The following is an 18,113-nucleotide window of genomic DNA, read 5'->3' on the forward strand; positions in this document are numbered from 1 at the left end:
AATGCGTACGACACCATTGGAGTCACACTTGTTTTCCGTTCACAAAAGAACCACGACACCGTTCAAGTTACTCGGGTGCATATGCTTTCATGGACGTTCAGCAACTGTATTTCAATAGAATGTTGCAATATCAGCAATTACAAAGCTTCGTATGTCCTTTCTTCCTTATGTTCCTTCGTTCATTCACAAAGCAGAAACAAATTGTGAGAGATTCGTCTGCATCGTTCATCTAGAGCCAGCTCTTGCACTGAAAGAAAAATCATGTAACACCGCACCAGCTCGATTCTCAAACACAGCCCCTAACGCACGCTCAACTTTTGATTGACGAACTATGGGATGTGGTATTCACATTCGCATCATCATCACGCAATACGTCACTGCGGCGTTGCCGTAGCTTTTCCCGCACCGCACTCAAAAAGCGCCGGTCTGAGCAGGTAAACGCTCCGAAGACGTAGATCCCACGAAGCGCAAGAGACACCGCGAACGGCTGCCACAGCTTGGGAAACGGGCCGGACACCGCGAGTAGGCCTAACGTGCACGCGACTCCCGAAACTATTACGAACCCTATGTACCGACGCAACCGGGCGCGGTCACTCCACTTCTGAGTCTTCTTCTCCACACTCGAAGCACTGCCCACGCGGCGAACCGTTTCGACGAGGATCAACGTTGCCAGACCAACTGCCACTGCCCACGGGATGATCAGGAACGCTAAAACTCCGCCCCGTTCGCTCAACCAACAAGGGTGGTTCTCGCCGTATTCCGGTGACAGATCCTTGTACCAAAGCTGCGTGTGCAAGACTATGCCGACGAGCACCGGTACTAACGGGCAGAGGTACGCGTAGGCGGCATATCGCGCGAGAAGCCAGGTGGCTCTGGCGTGGAGTTGAGAATTGCTGAATGCGTGGTACACGTCGAAAGCCAGGACGTCGGACGCGGACGCCGAGACGAGAATGAAGTAGTGAGAACAAACCGCGGCGGCAGCGCAGGGGACAGTGTCCGGCGTTTCAGCTTTGCCAGCGATCATCGCTATCTGTTCAAATATCAGCCCAACGGAGACGAGGAGAAGGGCTTTGCCCTGACGCGTTCTGAGGTGACTCAAAATAGAGTAGGACAGCAAGTGCAAGATCAGGCATATGAGCGACACGTACGACAGAATTGATGCGGTGTCCGATGGGGAAGCGCTGAAGTCAAGTTCGCCCGGTCTTTCAGGGACGCATGCCCATATTTTCCACTCGTTTCCGATTTTGACTTCGCGAAAATCGTGAACGACGTCGCCGTCTACAATAATCGACGTGTTGCCGACGAATTTCACGTCCTTCGGGTCCAATATCATCTCGTCTGCGTGACAAGCGTTACGCGGAACGGACCAACTCTTGTGGACACCCGGTTCGACCGTCATGCACCGCTGGAAGATTGGGTCGTAGACGTCGCACTCGTTCAATTGCTGGCGCACATTGAAGTTCAGGGTGATTTCTGCCCAGTGTCTAGGCTCTGGAGGTGGAGCCACGGTATCCGTGGGAAGGTCACAGTGCAGACTCTCAAGAGCGACGTGGTTGCAGTGGGCGCAGTGGGCATTTTTGAATATCACTTCAGTAGAAGCGTCGACGACCGGAAATGAGTAAATGCGACAAAGACGCTGGGCGTCATCGTTGGCGGGCCAGTCAGGAGCGCATGCAGAATGGACACGGAGGCATTGTCGCAAGCCTTGGGGTAGAGACGTTGGAAGGATGCGAAGCAAGCAAGAGACTTCGTCGCCGTTATCTCGTACGACGTATATGTTGTGGGTAACATTGTAAATGACGTCGCGAGCGTCCTGTAGGGTGACGTTGGAAGAGGAGCACGTGTATTGCGCTGCCCATACCAGAAGGTCGTTGGTGTCGTTGTGGCATGCGGCGCAGAAGTAGTTGCTGTAGAGGCGAGAAGTTCCGGTGCTGTACACTGGCAATACCTGAAAGGGAAAGGGTTCAATATAGTGCAGTTCAAATGTTACTGGTTGTGCAGATACCAGCATCCCATTGTGCAAACACTACTTATGTGAGATCAACCATGGCAAACAGGAACAACGCCACCACTGTGCAGAGCTCTGCCAAGTTTCCCGTGTTTGTTTTACACAACTCTCAGTTAAAAACCAGCGGCATGGCCGAGAGGACACATCATTCACTGATTGGTGGTAGCCTCGAAGCCTTAATTGCTGAGGATTCAGAAGTGGTGGGTTCAAATCCTTCTACTATCTGTGCTAACTTACGCTTTCCGTGGGAACCCCGTGAGCTGATGTCGGCACAATTCTCCCTGAAGTCCACGCGGGGTGCATACTATCCACCCTCTCTCCTACTCCTCCTTGCTGTCCTCTCTCCATCTGCCCACGTCCGCACGTCGCTCAGAGGCTTCGTGGTGCTCGCACGACATGAAACCTCTCGGTTAGAGTGGGACTCCGCAACAAAATCACCACAAAGATTGGGGTATTAGGAACATACATACGAAATATCGCGTTCCCAAAGCGCCCCGATTTTATTCGAACCAATTATTACGAAGTGAGCGCTTCGGCCCGTGTGAAGCAAGACTGCGTTGAAAGCAACACTGCTGACGTTTACCGAGATGGAAGAATACAAGCTTCGTAGCAGACGACAATGCTGGCTGACGTCACAGTATCTTCCTCCGGGGGAACAGCTGTGCACTTTTGCACTTTGGTTTCCGTTTGGTATTGTCATTATTTAGGAATTAATTATTCGCACAAAATGAATGTTGTTGAATACGAATGTTGTATTCGGCATCAAGGAAGCGGTCCATGTTCGGTATGATGCTCACCTAATTTTTTTCGAATCCTTGCGAAGTGTCCTTTAAGGCAAATTTTTGACCACGAAGTCGATGGCATTTTAGATGCAGTTTAGGCATATTAGAGTGAGTGAGTGAGTGAAAAAGAAAATGGAAAAATTGAGAAAATAGGCATATTAGAAGAACTGCTGGAGTCATTGATCCAATGGGTCACTGGTACGTGCAGAGGTTGTAGTGTATATTCATGACCACAGTTTCACCGCATCAACTAAGCATTGACGCGCATAAACGAGGAACCAGGTAAGTTGAAATTGCTAACAAATGCCCCACACCCTCCATGTTATGTGACCCTCTCACACATCACACTTCGCTCACCTGCAGATGCTCATATCCACTTTTATGCACTCCACACAATTCGCTGAACTCGGACTCAGCACGACAGCTTGCAACACCGTAGAACGCACTTCCGGCCACTGGGACACAACCCAGCACCTCTGGTACGTCTTGCACACCAGGAGGAACACCTACGTCGAGCACGTCGGGACAACAGTCGCCGAATACGATGCAGTGATCGTCGCAAGCACACACTGTCGGAGCCTCCAAGATACCAGGAACGCACAGAGGACCGGTAATGGGACATCCAGGTATCGCGATGGGTAGGAAAGCCGCAAGCTGACTAGAGGATAAATTCAATACGGCCACAGCTACAATAACTGTTCCAAGAGGAGTGCGCAACATCTTGCCTGTCTTTGGGGGGCCACCTTGGCCATGAATTCGTCTACGGAGAATCTGTGCTACCTGTTGCACGTATAGCGTGAAAGCTTCGCTGTTTCTGAGAGAGAGAGAAAAAAAACGCAGGACGTAGCTAGAGGTGTTTATCTGTATCCGCGTTGTACGGAAGCTGTGTGGTCTTCCTTCCGGAAGAACTGCCGGGACTGCTGTCGCGCACGCGCCGACACATTGCCACTTCCACGCGCAGTCAGCAAGGCGAACTCACATGTGAATTTTCCTCTAACACGGAAAAAAATGTTCGTTTTGTTATCGGTCGTAAAGCTCACAACTGCTCTTATCTTTCTCACAGCGATCTTGTCCGGGCTCGTTCGGGAGTACGCACGTTAGGATTGGTGCGTGGCACACGTGTGAATTAGTGTGCTTCGCAAGGGACCAGGGCCTTCCTTCCGCACAGCACAGCTGCAATTTACGTGTACAAACATGTGTCACTTCAGACATCGAACTCAACACTTAGTCTCTACAGAGTCTTTCACTACTTTGTTCGACTTCTCAACAGAAGGTCGCACTCGCACAACCAGCGGCTGCACTACTGTTGAACCGGACGGGAGACTAGACGTTTCTCCCGCTGTCTTTTCCTTCTTCTTCGGAAAATAACGCTGTCGAAGATCGCAAATGACAGTTTTTTTGCACGCGAAGGCAATAAATAAGAAAGCCCCTTGTAATCCGGAGAGGAAAATGAACGGATACCAAAGCCATCGTGCGGAGGTCAGAGCAGCCGCGAACCCAAATGCCCAAGTCAAACCAAACGCTAGGACTAGTTTTACGTACAACAGGAATGGGATTCCCGGGTCATCTCGGCGGTTGGCTGCTACACTGAGACGGGAGGATCGTAAGGATCGTGCAGTCCATATGAAAAGTATTGCATTGGCTATGAGCAAGACAGCCACGGGAGCCAGAAAGAAAGTGATTAAACTCGCAGGACTGCAGATCCAGCACACATTGCCGCCGTAGTTAGGACGAAGCAAGGCGTCTTCCAAGAGCACATCCAACAAGACAGCCACTCCTACCAGGACAGTCGGGCAGAGCCACGCGTACCCGCTGTACCACAGGAACAGGTGCTCGCTACCAGTGTCAAAGACGTGTATTGCTAGCGACCGACATATATCGATTGCCAGAGCGTTCATCCAGAAGAAGGAAGCCAGGTAACTGAAGTGTACAACGATGGCCACTACCTTGCACGACGTCGTGTGCGGAGGAAGGTCGTTCCCTATGAGGAACAACGCTTGCGCAAGGGCTAGTGACAGGGAGAGGCAAAGTACGGCACGGCCGGCTGCACGCGCTCGAAGGTGCGGCAAGGCCACGTAAACAGCGATAAGTAGAACCAAACAAAGAGTGCTGAACGCTAAGCACACTTCAGCAATAATCTCCTGTGTCGGATCAAGTACGACCGTGACCGCGCGCGACACGCACGCCACGACGTATCCTTCCCAGGTCTCATCGTCGTAGTCGTCGGGACCAATTATTTCGCCGCTGAAGTTGAGGTACAGTGAGAGGTTCGGAAGGATGGTAACCCACTGTCTTTCAAATACAACCCAGGGGCAACTGCTGACGCCGTCGGGTCCGACGCACTTGCCGCTTCGGTCCCAACGTGTTCCGTCCTCGCAGATGAAAGGATGACAGGAATTCAGACCTGGTACTCTGATCTCATGTTCGTCGCAGCCCATATCAGCTATGGACGGGTCGAATATGAACTGGAAGTACGATCCACTTTCCTGCTCAAACGCGAATTCCTTACCTACCGTTCCTATCTGTGGACGCAGAAGCTTCAGATCAGTTCCGAGCTTGTAATCTCCTTCAACCGTATCGAGAGGAACCCCATTGCACAGCGCACAGTGATAGTTCTTGTAAGACGCATTTAGGCGTATGTGAGGCGTATAATAAGCGGCATACAGTTCACATTTGCGAACGAGCAGAGGATCACTTCCTTGCGGACACGTGTGCACAACAGGAGAGCACCTCGTCGTGTTAAACTCTTGCGAAAAGTTATCCCACCTGAACTCGGCAGCCCGAAGCGTAAAATTGTACACAGTCCCCTCTTCCTCTATGCCGTAAATACGGCGTTCAACATCATAAATTGGGACTCCGGGCAATTGACCCGCAGTTCGATTTCCGGGCGGTGCCTGTCCTACAGACTGCAGCCGGATGTGCCAGTCATAAATATCTTCCAGCCGTCCTTTGTTGCACAACACACAGTAGACGTTGCGGTATAAGGTTTGCGATGGCTTGTGGAAAGCTGGAATATGGACAAGGAACGACAAACTGTGAGACTTGCTCGTAAATGTACCTTCGCACATGAACTTCTCCCGTGACCGTCTCTCTCGCCCTGGGCACGAGGCTCGCATCCAAACGTAACGCCCGTGACGTTCCAACTGGGCGCACCTGTACTCTTCGCGTGATACTTCCTGAGCAATGCCGATGCAACAGTCGCCGTATCGATTGCAAAATGGGTCACAAGAACACATCGACCCTGTATTAATTTCACTGGTGTCGCACTCGTAAGCAACTGAGCCTCCAATCATCTTGGTGACCTCTTGTAGAACTGTCTTCTGAAGGTTGTTCGACTCAGTTGAAGAAAGGGCGACGCAGTGAGCGCCGACAATGGTCACGATGGCGACGAGGACACCCATGTCGAGGTCCAATATCTGTCAGCGATGTCTCATCCCATGGTGCAGCGGTTGAAGTTGATCCGAGCTTGCCACCGTGCCGTAAAGGCGATCATGTGGAAGGCGTTGCCATCGCTGTGCTCGGGCGTGTCTTCGTAAAGCTACCGTGCACAATACTGAACGAGGCGGACTTTGTTCGCGGCGAAGGAGCAAGCTAGGCTATAAAGCCGTTAAGTGCCGACGTATCACCCGTGGAAACACGTGACGGTTGATAAGGAAGTTCCTGCCGTGCTGTAACGTGAAATTTTCTGATGGAGCTTCGAGACCTCTCGTTGTAGCGGTGTGCGTTCGCTCTCTGGGATGAGAACTATACGGCGGGAAGACATAATTGGTATTTATGTTTCGCCCAGAACTTTATCTTTAGCTGCACTGTGGCGTGCACGAAGGAGCGGTTCAGTGTGTGTACAGTGAGCTAAATTTAGTTCGTCCCTTCGGGCACCGGGTATCCTCGTGGAAACGTCCGCTCTGTGTGCCGGTTCAGGGTGTGTTTTCACTGAAAACACACTCTGAAGATACACTTTCACTATCAAAGCATTCGCATTCATAAAAAGTTTGAGGTGCGGCTTCTTAGGCACGTCTCTTCTGGAAGACGTCGTCAACGTTCATTAAAAGTTGTCCAGCCGAATGCGATTTCTCCCCATGCACACACTAGCGACTATTGTCGCTGCGTCAAAGGCTTGCGGCAGTGCTGGAAAGGAGCCACACTTGTTAATTTGAAATTAAATTTAGTGGTAAGTAATGTTATGTTAATAATAATGTTATCTTTCAGAGACGACTTGTTCTAAGTGCTACTTACGTTTTATTTCTTATACATATTATAAGTTATATTATTATTATATTATATGTTATATTATATTATATGTTATATTATATTATATGTTATATTATATTATATATATATATATATATATCTTGAAAAGTTGGATCGGACGACTACGTAATTATAGTTGAAATAAATGGGAGACAGAAGACGAAAGTAGGGGAAGTAACAAAAAGGGGTTTATTAAAACTTAAAAATCATAAAAGTTAGGGAGCATGTCTACGTTACGGCGGAAGCTCCGCCTTCTTCGGGACAAAAGAGCTAAATTTGGCCACGAGGCTGATAAGGGGCTTGAGAATGACGTGGTCCCGTGGTCCCTTTTGTCCCGAAGAAGGCGGAGCTTCCGCCGTAACGTAGACATGCTCCCTAACTTTTATGATTTTTAAGTTTTAATAAACCCCTTTTTTGTTACTTCCCCTACTTTCGTCTTCTGTCTCCCATTTATTTCATATATATATATATATATATATATATATATATTATGTTCTATTTCGTCTGACAAGGCGTCTGCACCGTACAGAGCACCACTCCTGATGGTCGTGGTGGGAGCAGTCTTTCCTGTATTTATACGAGTACATGCTTACGTATGCCTACTTTTCCTCTTATGCATATAATATGCACACACCTACATACCAAGTATGCATACTCATACCTAAAGAAGAAGTATTTACGAGGAGTTACATTCATTATTGTAATGTGTTCTTTTTTTCTTTTTTTCTAGTGTCCTTAATTGTTTTAGTTGTTTTTGTTCAGCAGATGCTGTCGAAGTGATCATTTAAAACACTTAAACTGAACGATCGTTCGTAAGAAGGGGAACAAAGGCGTTTAGGGAAGATGAGATGAGGAAACGTGTGGATTGTGCTCCATAGTCAATTCTTAGGAAAGGAGTTGTACGGTTCAGGCGATTTCGATTGGTATGTCCAGAAGGAGAATTATAGGAGTAATAGCCATAGAACAAATACTGCAGCATTGTACACGTATGTTAATTTGAGTGTAGGTATTTTCGTTTGTACTAAGTATTTGATTTTCACCGTAAGAGCTGAGTACAGTGTCCCGCTTGCGTGTGCTGGAAATAAGGGGATAATGGTGGTTAGCATCGTCTTGAAACCGTAAGCAGTACACCTATAGGTTGCCCTATGCGAATCCCCCTTCCACTCACCTAGTGATGTTGATATCGCTCTGATCTGTACTTCACGTAGCTCGCTGAAGTCTCACCCAGCACAACAGTTTGCGAAACCATAGTTCTCTCGCACTCCTTGGGGCGGTGTGTTCGAATCCTACGACTAGGACACCCTTTAGTGTATATTCCCTGGGTCTCCGGTCCAGGACGCATGTATCACTCCTGTCTCCCAATCTTTCGCGCTGTCCATGGTCTTGCAGCCCTTCCAGGACAGCACTTCCATGACACCGGGACGCTATCCCTAACTACTTGCATGTGTGGGACATCGGGGCGGGGGGGGGGGGACAACTACCTCCAGCAAGTCAGGACAGTAGAGTCACCTCTACGAATCCTCCAGAATCCTCCGCGATGTTCTATACTTATTCACCAGCCGACACTGTTGAATGCACAGACGAGGCATGACGTAGAGACAAGGAACACGCAGAAGGCCAGTAATGGCCAGTCCAGGCAGTAAGTTGGTTCCTGCGGATAAGTTTGCTCCGCTAGACAACCATTCATGGAGATTTCTCTCAGTCGAGGAGTTGCAATTTATAATTTGTAATCCCGGATGTTCAAACTAGACACTAGACAAGGCTACGTGCAGTGGGTCGCATAATGTCAAGTCAACACAGCAGGAAAAAGCACCCTTGAAGCACAAAGACGACAACTGCACGGCACTCAGCACTGGGTGTCCCCGGAGGTTTCCGTTTTCTTGTTTTTCTTTTCATTAGAACGTCGCTCTCTCGCCACTAACGGTTTCGCTCCTGTCAAACCTGACGGGAAGCTTTTTTGCGATGTCATCTCCTTTTTCGGAAAAAAACGCTGTTGAAGATCGCATATAACAGTTTTCTTGCATGCAAAGGAGAGAAATAAGTAAACACCTTGTAATCCTGACAACACAATGAACGGGTACCAGAGCCACCTTACTGAAGTCAGGGCAGCCGTGAACCCAAAGATCCAAGTCAAACCAAAAGTTAGGACTAATTTCACGTATAAGAGAAACGGGATCCCCGTTTCATCTCGGCGGTTGGCCGCTACGCTGAGATGGGAAGATCGCAAGGATCGTGCAGTCACTATAAAAAGAACTGCATTGGCTACGAGCAAGCTAGCTACAGGGGCCAGGAAAAAGGCGACTAAGCTTGTCCGGCGACAGATCCAGCATACGTACCCACCGTAGTTAGGACTGAGCACTGCGTCTCTAAAGAACACATCCGACAAGACAGCGACACCTACCAGGAGCATCGGGCAGAGCCACGCGTACCCACTGTACCACAGGAACAGGTGCTCGCTACCAGGGTCAAAGACGTGTGTTGCTAGCGACCTACATATATCGATTGCCAAAGCGTTCATCCAGAAGAAAGAAGCGAGGTAACTGAAGTGTTCCATGACAGCTACTAGCTGGCACGACGTCGTGTGTGGAGGTAGCTCATTGCCTACCAGGAACAACACTTGCGCCAGGGCTAGCGACATCGAGAGGCACACTACCGCACGGCCGGCTGCACGCGCGCGAACCTGCGGTAAGGCTATGTAAACAGCGATTAGGAGAAGCAAACAAACAGTGCTGAGAGCTAGACACACTTGAGCAATCATCTCCTGTATCGGATCAAGCACCACTGTCACGGGATGCAAAACACAGACGAGAACGTGTCCCTTCCAATTATCCGCTTCGTAGTCACCCGGAGCAACAATTTCGTCGCTGAAATTGAGATACAGTGAGCGGTTTGGGAGGATGGTAGTCCATTGTTCTTTCAATACAACCCAGGGGCAGCTACGAGTGCCGCCTGGACCGATGCACTTGCCGCTTCGATGCCAACGGGCTCCCTTCGGACAGCGGAACGGTTGGCAAGAGTTCAGTCCTGGTACCCGGATTTCGTTTTCGTCGCAGCCGATGTCAGCTACCGACAGTGGCGTAGCCACGGGGGGGCTAGGGGGGGCTCGAGCCCCCCCTACCTGCCACGGACCGACACTCGGAAATCGTGCAAATCCGAGGAGAAAATAATATATATATATGGGGGGGGGGGTGACAGTGTGACGATCGCGAAAGTTCTTACAGTTCATGGCGTCTAAGCAGCACTCTTGAATGGTTTTCAAAGTATGAGCTTTTCAAAATCCTTCCAATCTCGTGACACCACCTCATTGGACATGACAGCTTATACATGTAATCGTATTGTGCACGTCCAAATAAATTATTTTCGTTCTGTTTTTTGTAACCGCATTTTGCGGCGTGCACGAGTATGTGTATGTTGTCGCGCCCAGGATCAGCGGCGGGGGGGGGGGGGGGGGGGAGTAGGGCGAGTTTTCGTATCGAGCCCCCCCTACCTTGGAGGTCTGGCTACGCCACTGGCTACCGACGGGTCGAACAGGAACTGGAAGTATGATCTACCTTCCAGCTCAGGTGTGACGCTGTCGAAAGATTGAACTTCGACGATTGAAGGCGGTTTGAAAGCATGGAGGTACGTCCTGCGCTTGCATTCCTTCTCAATCGTTTCCAGGGGCACACCATTGCAGAGCGCGCAGTGGTAATTCTTGTACGACACACCTACCGCATTGTCCGGCGTATAATAAGCAGCGTACAGCTCACATTTACGAACCAGCGCCGAGTCACTTCCTTCTGGACACGTATCCACAACAGGCGAGCACTCCGTCGTGTTGAACGTTTGCGTAAAATTGTCCAACGTGAACTCAGCAGCTCGAAACGTAGTATTATACACAACGCCGTCTAGCTCTATCCAGTAAACGTGGCGTTCAACGTTGTAGGTCATTTGCGTTAACAACTTGGCATAACTCAAATTCGCTGGCGCACGTCCTATCCATTCCAGCCGGCTGTGCCACCGGTAGATCTCCCCACGTGTTCCGTTGTTACACAGCGCGCAGTAGATGTTTCGATAGAGAGTCTCCCTGTGGTAGACAGGAACTGCGATGATGTAAGTCAAAGCAGGAACGTCGTTTGTGAAGTGACCCTCGCACTTGAACTTCTCTTGTGCTTGAGTTCCTCTTCCAGCACATGACGCTTTCGTCCAAACGTAGCGTCCGTGACGTTCCAACTGGGTGCACATGTAGCGTTCACGCGGTACCTCTTGAGCAACGTCGATGCAACAGTCGCCGTATCGATTACAAGATGGGTCGCAAGAACAAATCGGTTCTCCAAGGGTATCTTGACGGTCATCGCACCTGTGACGGACGTAGCCGCCCAACATCTCGGTGACCTCTTCCAACACCGACGCCCGAAAGACGTCCGGAGCTGACACCGTGGAAACGGCGACAAAGTGAGCGGCGATCATCGTTACTGTGACGACAATATCATCCATATTGAGGCGCACTATCCTCAAATGTACTTCACCCCAATGGAAAAGTCCTTGGCCGTATCCTGAGTGAACCAACAGGATCGAGAAGGAGGCTATGTTGTTGGAGCTGCCATCGCTTGGATGCTCAGGCGTCTCTTCGTGCAGCTGCCATAACGGCAACCGTGAAGGGAGGAGACTTTATTCGTAGAAGGGGGGAATGAGAGGGACGAAGCGTCAAGTGCCGACGCGTCGCCCTTGGAAACAGTATATGGATGCTCTAGTGTGACGTTGTTAGTGAGCAATTGACGCACGGTTCTCGCGTGGGGGGGGGGGATATATTTATTAGACGAAAAGGGAAAAAACCTGAGGAAAGGTCAGCCAAACGGGACGTCGGCTTGCTATTCCGGAAATAAATAAATAAGTAAAATTAAGAAAAAGAAATAAATAGAAAGAAAAGAAATAAAGAAATAAGAAGGAATAAGAAAAAAGTAAAATAAGGAAATTAAGAAATAAGAAATAAATAAAAGGAAAAGAAAAGGAATTCGGAAATAAAGGATAAGCTAACAAAGGATGAAAGAAGGATGAGGTAGGTTAAAGACAAAGATGACAAAAAAAGAAAGATGACTAACAAACGGTGAAAGAATGATGAGATGGATCACAGAAGATAACTTTAAAAGGAAAGCATGAGGTTAATGAGTTAAGGGTGAGAGTGGGGCACAGAAGAACGAGATTGCACGACGCGGATCTTGATAGGAAATATGGGTTTATGGAAAAATGGGGTGGGGGAGGAAGTTTATAGGGTCCTCGATTACTACGTTGTTGTCAGAGGTTTATTTAAACTCTCTCGACTCGTCTGTATTGACGCTTCTTTAGCTGTATGTTCGACAGGTTTTGCTCTCTGTGTTTATGGCCATATATCTATAGAGGGGACTTATTTTCTCGTTTCATGTGCACGGTCTGCACTTGTTGACGTACAGCAGGTAATCCATGGGCCCGCAATCGACTTACGTTTCATTGAGGAGTCCCCCCGTAAGTTTCAATAGATATTCATTGTATTTCTTTGTATTGCGATGTAGGTTTTCTGTAGGGTTTCTGCTTAAAACACTAAAACTAAAATATCATTCCTAAGAAGGGGACCAAAGGCGTTTAGGGAAGATGGGATGAGGAAACGTGTCGATTGTGCTCCATAGTCAATTCTTAGGAAAGGAATTGCACAGTTCAGGCGATTTCGATCGGTACGTATGTCCAGAGGGAGAATTATAGGAGTAATAGCCATAGAACAAATACTGCAGCATTGTACATGTATGTTAATTTGAGTGTAGGTATTTTCGTTTCTAGTAAGTATTTCATTTTCCCGTAAGAGTTGAGTAGAGTGTCCCGCTTGCGTGTGCTGGAAATATAAGGGGATAATGGTGGTTAGCGTCGTCTCGAAACCGTAAACACTACTCCTAGGTGGCCCTATGCGAATCCCCCTTCTACTCACGTAATGATGTTGATATCGCTCTGATCTGTACTTCACGTAGCTCGCTGAAGTCTCACCCAGCACAGCAGTTTGCGAAACCATAGTTCTCTCGCACTCCTTGGGGCGGTGTGTTCGAATCCTACGACTAGGACACCCGTGTATATTCCCTGGGTGTCCGGTCCAGGACGCATGTATCACTCCTCTGTCTCCCAATCTCTTGCGCTGTCCATGGTCTTGCAGCTTTTCCAGGACAGCACGTCAAAAGTCAGCACTTTCGGGACACCTGGATGCGATCTGTAAGTTCTTGCATGTGTAGCACATCAGGAGGAGGAGCAACTACATCCAGCAGGACACTATAGTCCAGGTCAGGTATAGTCACCGATTCCTCCGCGATATTCTATACTTATTCGCCAGCCGACACTGTTGAATGCACGGACGAGGCATGACGTAAAGACAAGGAACGCGCAGAAGGCCAGTAATGGCCAGTCCAGGCAGTAAGTTGGTCCCTGCGGATAAGTTCGCTCCGCTACACAACCATTCATGGAGATTTCTCTCAGTCGAGGAGTTGTAATTTATGATTTGTAACCCCGGAAGTCCGAACTAGACACTAGACACGGTTTCCTGCAGTGGATCACATGATGTCAAGTCAACTTTCCAGGAAAAGGCACACTCGAGGTTCAGAAACGCCAACTGTACGGCACTCAGCACTGGGTGTCCCCGGAGGTTTCCGTTTCCTTGTTTTTCTTTTCACTACAACGTCGCTTTCTCGCCGTTAACGGATTCGCTACTGTCGAACCTGACGGGAAGCTTTTTTGCGATGTCATCTCCTTTTTCGGAAAAAAACGCTGTTGAAGATCGCATATAACAGTTTTCTTGCATGCAAAGGAGAGAAATAAGTAAACACCTTGTAATCCTGACAACACAATGAACGGGTACCAGAGCCACCTTACTGAAGTCAGGGCAGCCGTGAACCCAAAGATCCAAGTCAAACCAAAAGTTAGGACTAATTTCACGTATAAGAGAAACGGGATTCCCGGGTCGTCTCGGCGGTTGGCTGCTACGCTGAGATAAGAAGATCGCAAGGATCGTGCAGTCACTATAAAAAGAACTGCATTGGCTACGAGCAAGCTAGCAACAGGGGCCAGGAAAAACGCGACTAAGCTTGTCCGGCGACAGATCCAGCATACGTACCCACCGTAGTTAGGACTGAGCACTGCGTCTCTAAAGAACACATCCGACAAGACAGCGACACCTACCAGGAGCATCGGGCAGAGCCACGCGTACGCACTGTACCACAGGAACAGGTGCTCGCTACCAGGGTCAAAGACGTGTGTTGCTAGCGACCTACATATATCGATTGCCAAAGCGTTCATCCAGAAGAAAGAAGCGAGGTAACTGAAGTGTTCCATGACAGCTACTAGCTGGCACGACGTCGTGTGTGGAGGTAGCTCATTGCCCACCAGGAACAACACTTGCGCCAGAGCTAGCGACATCGAGAGGCACACTACCGCACGGCCGGCTGCACGCGCGCGAACCTGCGGCAAGGCTATGTAAACAGCGATTAGGAGAAGCAAACAAACAGTGCTGAGAGCTAGACACACTTGAGCAATCATCTCCTGTATCGGATCAAGCACCACTGTCACGGGATGCAAAACACAGACGAGAACGTGCCCCTTCCAATTATCCGCTTCGTAGTCGCCCGGTGCAACAATTTCGTCGCTGAAATTGAGATACAGTGAGCGGTTTGGGAAGACTGTAACCCATTGTTCTTTCAATACAACCCAGGGGCAGCTACGAGTGCCGCCTGGACCTATGCACTTGCCGCTTCGATGCCAACGTGCTCCTTTCGGACAGCGGAACGGTTGGCAAGAGTTCAGTCCTGGTACCCGGATTTCGTTTTCGTCGCAGCCGATGTCAGCTATCGACGGGTCGAACAGGAACTGGAAGTATGATCTACCTTCCAGCTCAGGTGTGACGGTGTCGAAAGATTGAACTTCGACGATTGAAGGCGGTTTGAAAGCATGGAGGTACGTCCTGCGCTTGCATTCCCTCTCAATCGTTTCCAGGGACACACCATTGCAGAGCGCGCAGTGATAATTCTTGTACGACACATCTACCGCATTGTCCGGCGTATAATAAGCAGCGTACATCTCACATTTACGAACCAGCGCTGGGTCACTTCCTTCTGGACACGTATCCAGAACAGGCGAGCACTCCGTCGTGTTGAACGCTTGCGTAAAATTATCCAACGTGAACTCAGCAGCTCGAAACGTAGTATTATACACAACGCCGTCTAGCTCTATCCAGTAAACATGGCGTTCAACGTTGTAAGTCATTTGCGTTAACAACCTGCCATAACTCAAATTCGCTGGCGCTCGTCCTATCCATTCCAGTCGGCTGTGCCAGCGGTAGATCTCCCCACGTGTTCCGTTGTTACACAGCGCGCAGTAGATGTTTCGATAGAGAGTCTCCCTGTGGTAGACAGGAACTGCGATGATGTACGTCAAAGCAGGAACGTCGTTTGTGAAGTGTCCCTCGCACTTGAATTTCGCCTGTGCTCGAGTTCCTCTTCCAGCACATGACGCTTTCGTCCAAACGTAGCGTCCGTGACGTTCCAACTGGGTGCACATGTAGCGTTCACGCGGTACCTCTTGAGCAACGTCGATGCAACAGTCGCCGTATCGATTACAAGATGGGTCGCAAGAACAAATCGGTTCTCCGAGGGTATCTCGACGGTCGTCGCACCTGTGACGGACGCAACCACCCAACATCTGGGTGACCTCTCCCAACACCGTCGCCCGAAAGTCGTCCGGAGCTGACACCGTGGAAACGGCGACAAAGTGAGCGGCGATCATCGTTACTGTGACGACAATATCATCCATATTGAGGCGCACTATCCTCAAATGTACTTCACCCCAACGGAAAAGTCCTTGGCCGTATCCTGAGTGAACCAACAGGATCGAGAAGGAGGCTATGTTGTTGGAGCTGCCATCGCTTGGATACTCGGGCGTCTCTTCGTACAGCTACCATAACGGCAATCGTGAAAGGAGGAGACTTTATTCGTAGAAGCGGAGAAGGAAAGGGACGACGAAGCGTCAAGTGCCGACGCGTCGCCCTTGGAAACAGGATATGGATGCTCCAGTGCGACGTTGGAGTGAGTAAACCACGCAGCGTCCTCGCGCATCTTGATATGAAATATGGGTTAATGAAAAAATGCGGGGGGAGGAAGTTTATGGGGCCCTCGATTACTCCGTTGTTGTCAGAGGTTTATATAAACTCCCTCGACTCGTCTCTATTGACGCTTCTTTAGCTGTATGTTCAACAGGTTTTGCTCTGTGTTTACGGCCATGTATCTACAGAGGGGACTTATTCTCGCGTTTCATGTGCACGGTCTGCACTTGTTGACGTACAGCAGGTAATCTATGGGCCCGCAATGGACTTGCGTTTCATTGAGGAGTCGCCCCGTAAGTTTCTATTGGTATTAATTGTATTTATTTGTATTGCGATGGAGGTTTTCCGAAAAAGCAACATCCAAAACCTGCAAAAACATGTCACTCGAAATTTCTGGAATCACAGATAAAAACAAGACTCTTGAATGAAATTTTGTTGGCACTATGCTTCCGACGCAAAAGCTAGACAGGCTCACCAATGTAGGTTACTTTTTGTTGTTGTTGTTGATTGGGTGTAGGATTTTCGCGCAGTTTTTCTATCCAACCGGTGTTGCTTAGAAAAAAGAACGATAATGCTTTCTTTTCTTTTCTTTTTTTGCGACAAGGGGGCTCACTGTTGTGAGATACCGATTTCGGATTCTTTTATTCATGCATACGAAATGAAATTTTACATGAAGAAGTCTGACGGCAGGACGGAGGAGGGGGGGATATGTTTATTAAAAAAAAGGAAAGGAAAGGTTAGCTAGGCAAAGAGCCGGCTTGCTATTCCGAAAAAAAAGGAAAAAATGGGGAAGGGGGAAAAAGAAGGGGGGACGGAGGAGCTTCTACAGTATGTCACCACTTTCGACGAATTCAACGAGGCGCGCTCATCTAGCATTGCAGCTGCAACAAAAAGGATATCGAGTATCGAGTGCAGCTGAGTTCGAAAGGTTGCGGACAATACGTCGTCGGGCGGAACGAAGACTGTGAACATCGGGTTGCCTTGAGGATTATCACGAGGTTTGCAGTCTACGATCACCAATTTGCACTCATCTTAAACTAGTGGCCAAGCAGAGATGGAGAACAGTCTGTTCTACATTATCTCCGTACACGCCTACGGAGCATGTCTGGCTGATCATCAAGGGCCTTAAGCTCCCAGGTTGAATAAGTGAAGCCGTTTTGAGCACTGGCAGTTCATCGAGGCACGACCGAAAAGTCTATTGGGGAATATTTTTTGTAGGCTTTTTATTAGGCCCTCAGATGCGCATATGCACAACATGCGTCATGCACAACATATCCCACAGGGACTCTGCACATGCCGTGTATAGGCTGGTTGATTTTAAACGGCCAGCTGAAGACCCATATATGGACAGTGACTTCACTATGCAAGAACTGGAGGCTGCCATCCACCTGTCCACGAAGCGGTCAGCCCCGGGGCCCGATGGGGTCTCATACGAAGCTATAACCTCCTTGGGACCGACGTCGCGCACTTTACTTATGAATCTGATCAACGACTCTTTTTGGAGACGCGGTTTTGTCCCCCCGTCATGGAAGACGTCGCAAGCTGTGCCAGTCCTGAAGCCTGGAAAATCACCCAGAGAGTTGACGTCGTTTCAGCCCATCAGCCTTACAAGCTGCTTGTGTAAGATCATCACAGAAAGGATTATCCTACGTCGAATAGAGTTCCAGCGTCTGCTGCCTCCTGAAATGGCAGGTTTCAGAAAGGCACGGACCTCGATAGACTGCATCATAAACTTCGTCACTCACGTTGAAGAGGCTCGATTTCGCGGTGAGCTTACAGTGGGTATTTTCTTGGACATAAAGAGAGCATATGATACGACAAGCTACAACCATGTTCATCACGACATATACAATTTCAACATCACTGGCCGTGCTCTTCGCTGTATTGCTGATTTCATTAATGGTCGGTCTGTTTTCATGAGAACAGCAGAAGGCGATACGAGTTTACATACATTGTCAGCCGGTGTATACCACAGGGAGGCGTACTCAGT

At 49.1% G+C, this 18,113-nt stretch overlaps 2 protein-coding genes across 3 annotated transcripts; both read right to left on the minus strand.

Annotated features, from left to right (window-relative positions):
* Positions 1–71: 71 nt before the first annotated feature.
* LOC135392015 (uncharacterized) lies at positions 72–6,644 on the minus strand. Of its 2 annotated transcripts, none has more exons than XM_064622628.1 (2): positions 5,304–6,644; positions 72–1,948 (listed from the first exon to the last, which is right to left on the minus strand). In XM_064622628.1, the coding sequence occupies exons 1-2, from the start codon at positions 6,189–6,191 to the stop codon at positions 311–313; spliced, it is 2,526 nt and encodes an 841-aa protein (XP_064478698.1). In that variant the 5' UTR covers positions 6,192–6,644; the 3' UTR covers positions 72–310. The 2 variants fall into 2 exon arrangements, with proteins under 2 accessions (XP_064478698.1, XP_064478699.1); XM_064622629.1 differs by lacking the exon at positions 5,304–6,644 and adding an exon at positions 3,148–3,999.
* A 2,003-nt stretch (positions 6,645–8,647) lies between these two features.
* LOC135392583 (probable G-protein coupled receptor Mth-like 1) lies at positions 8,648–9,676 on the minus strand. Its single transcript, XM_064623289.1, has one exon. The coding sequence runs from the start codon at positions 9,674–9,676 to the stop codon at positions 8,885–8,887; it is 792 nt and encodes a 263-aa protein (XP_064479359.1). The 3' UTR covers positions 8,648–8,884.
* Positions 9,677–18,113: the final 8,437 nt, after the last annotated feature.

Source organism: Ornithodoros turicata, chromosome 4, assembly GCF_037126465.1.
Source record: "Ornithodoros turicata isolate Travis chromosome 4, ASM3712646v1, whole genome shotgun sequence".
NCBI lineage: Eukaryota > Metazoa > Arthropoda > Arachnida > Ixodida > Argasidae > Ornithodoros > Ornithodoros turicata.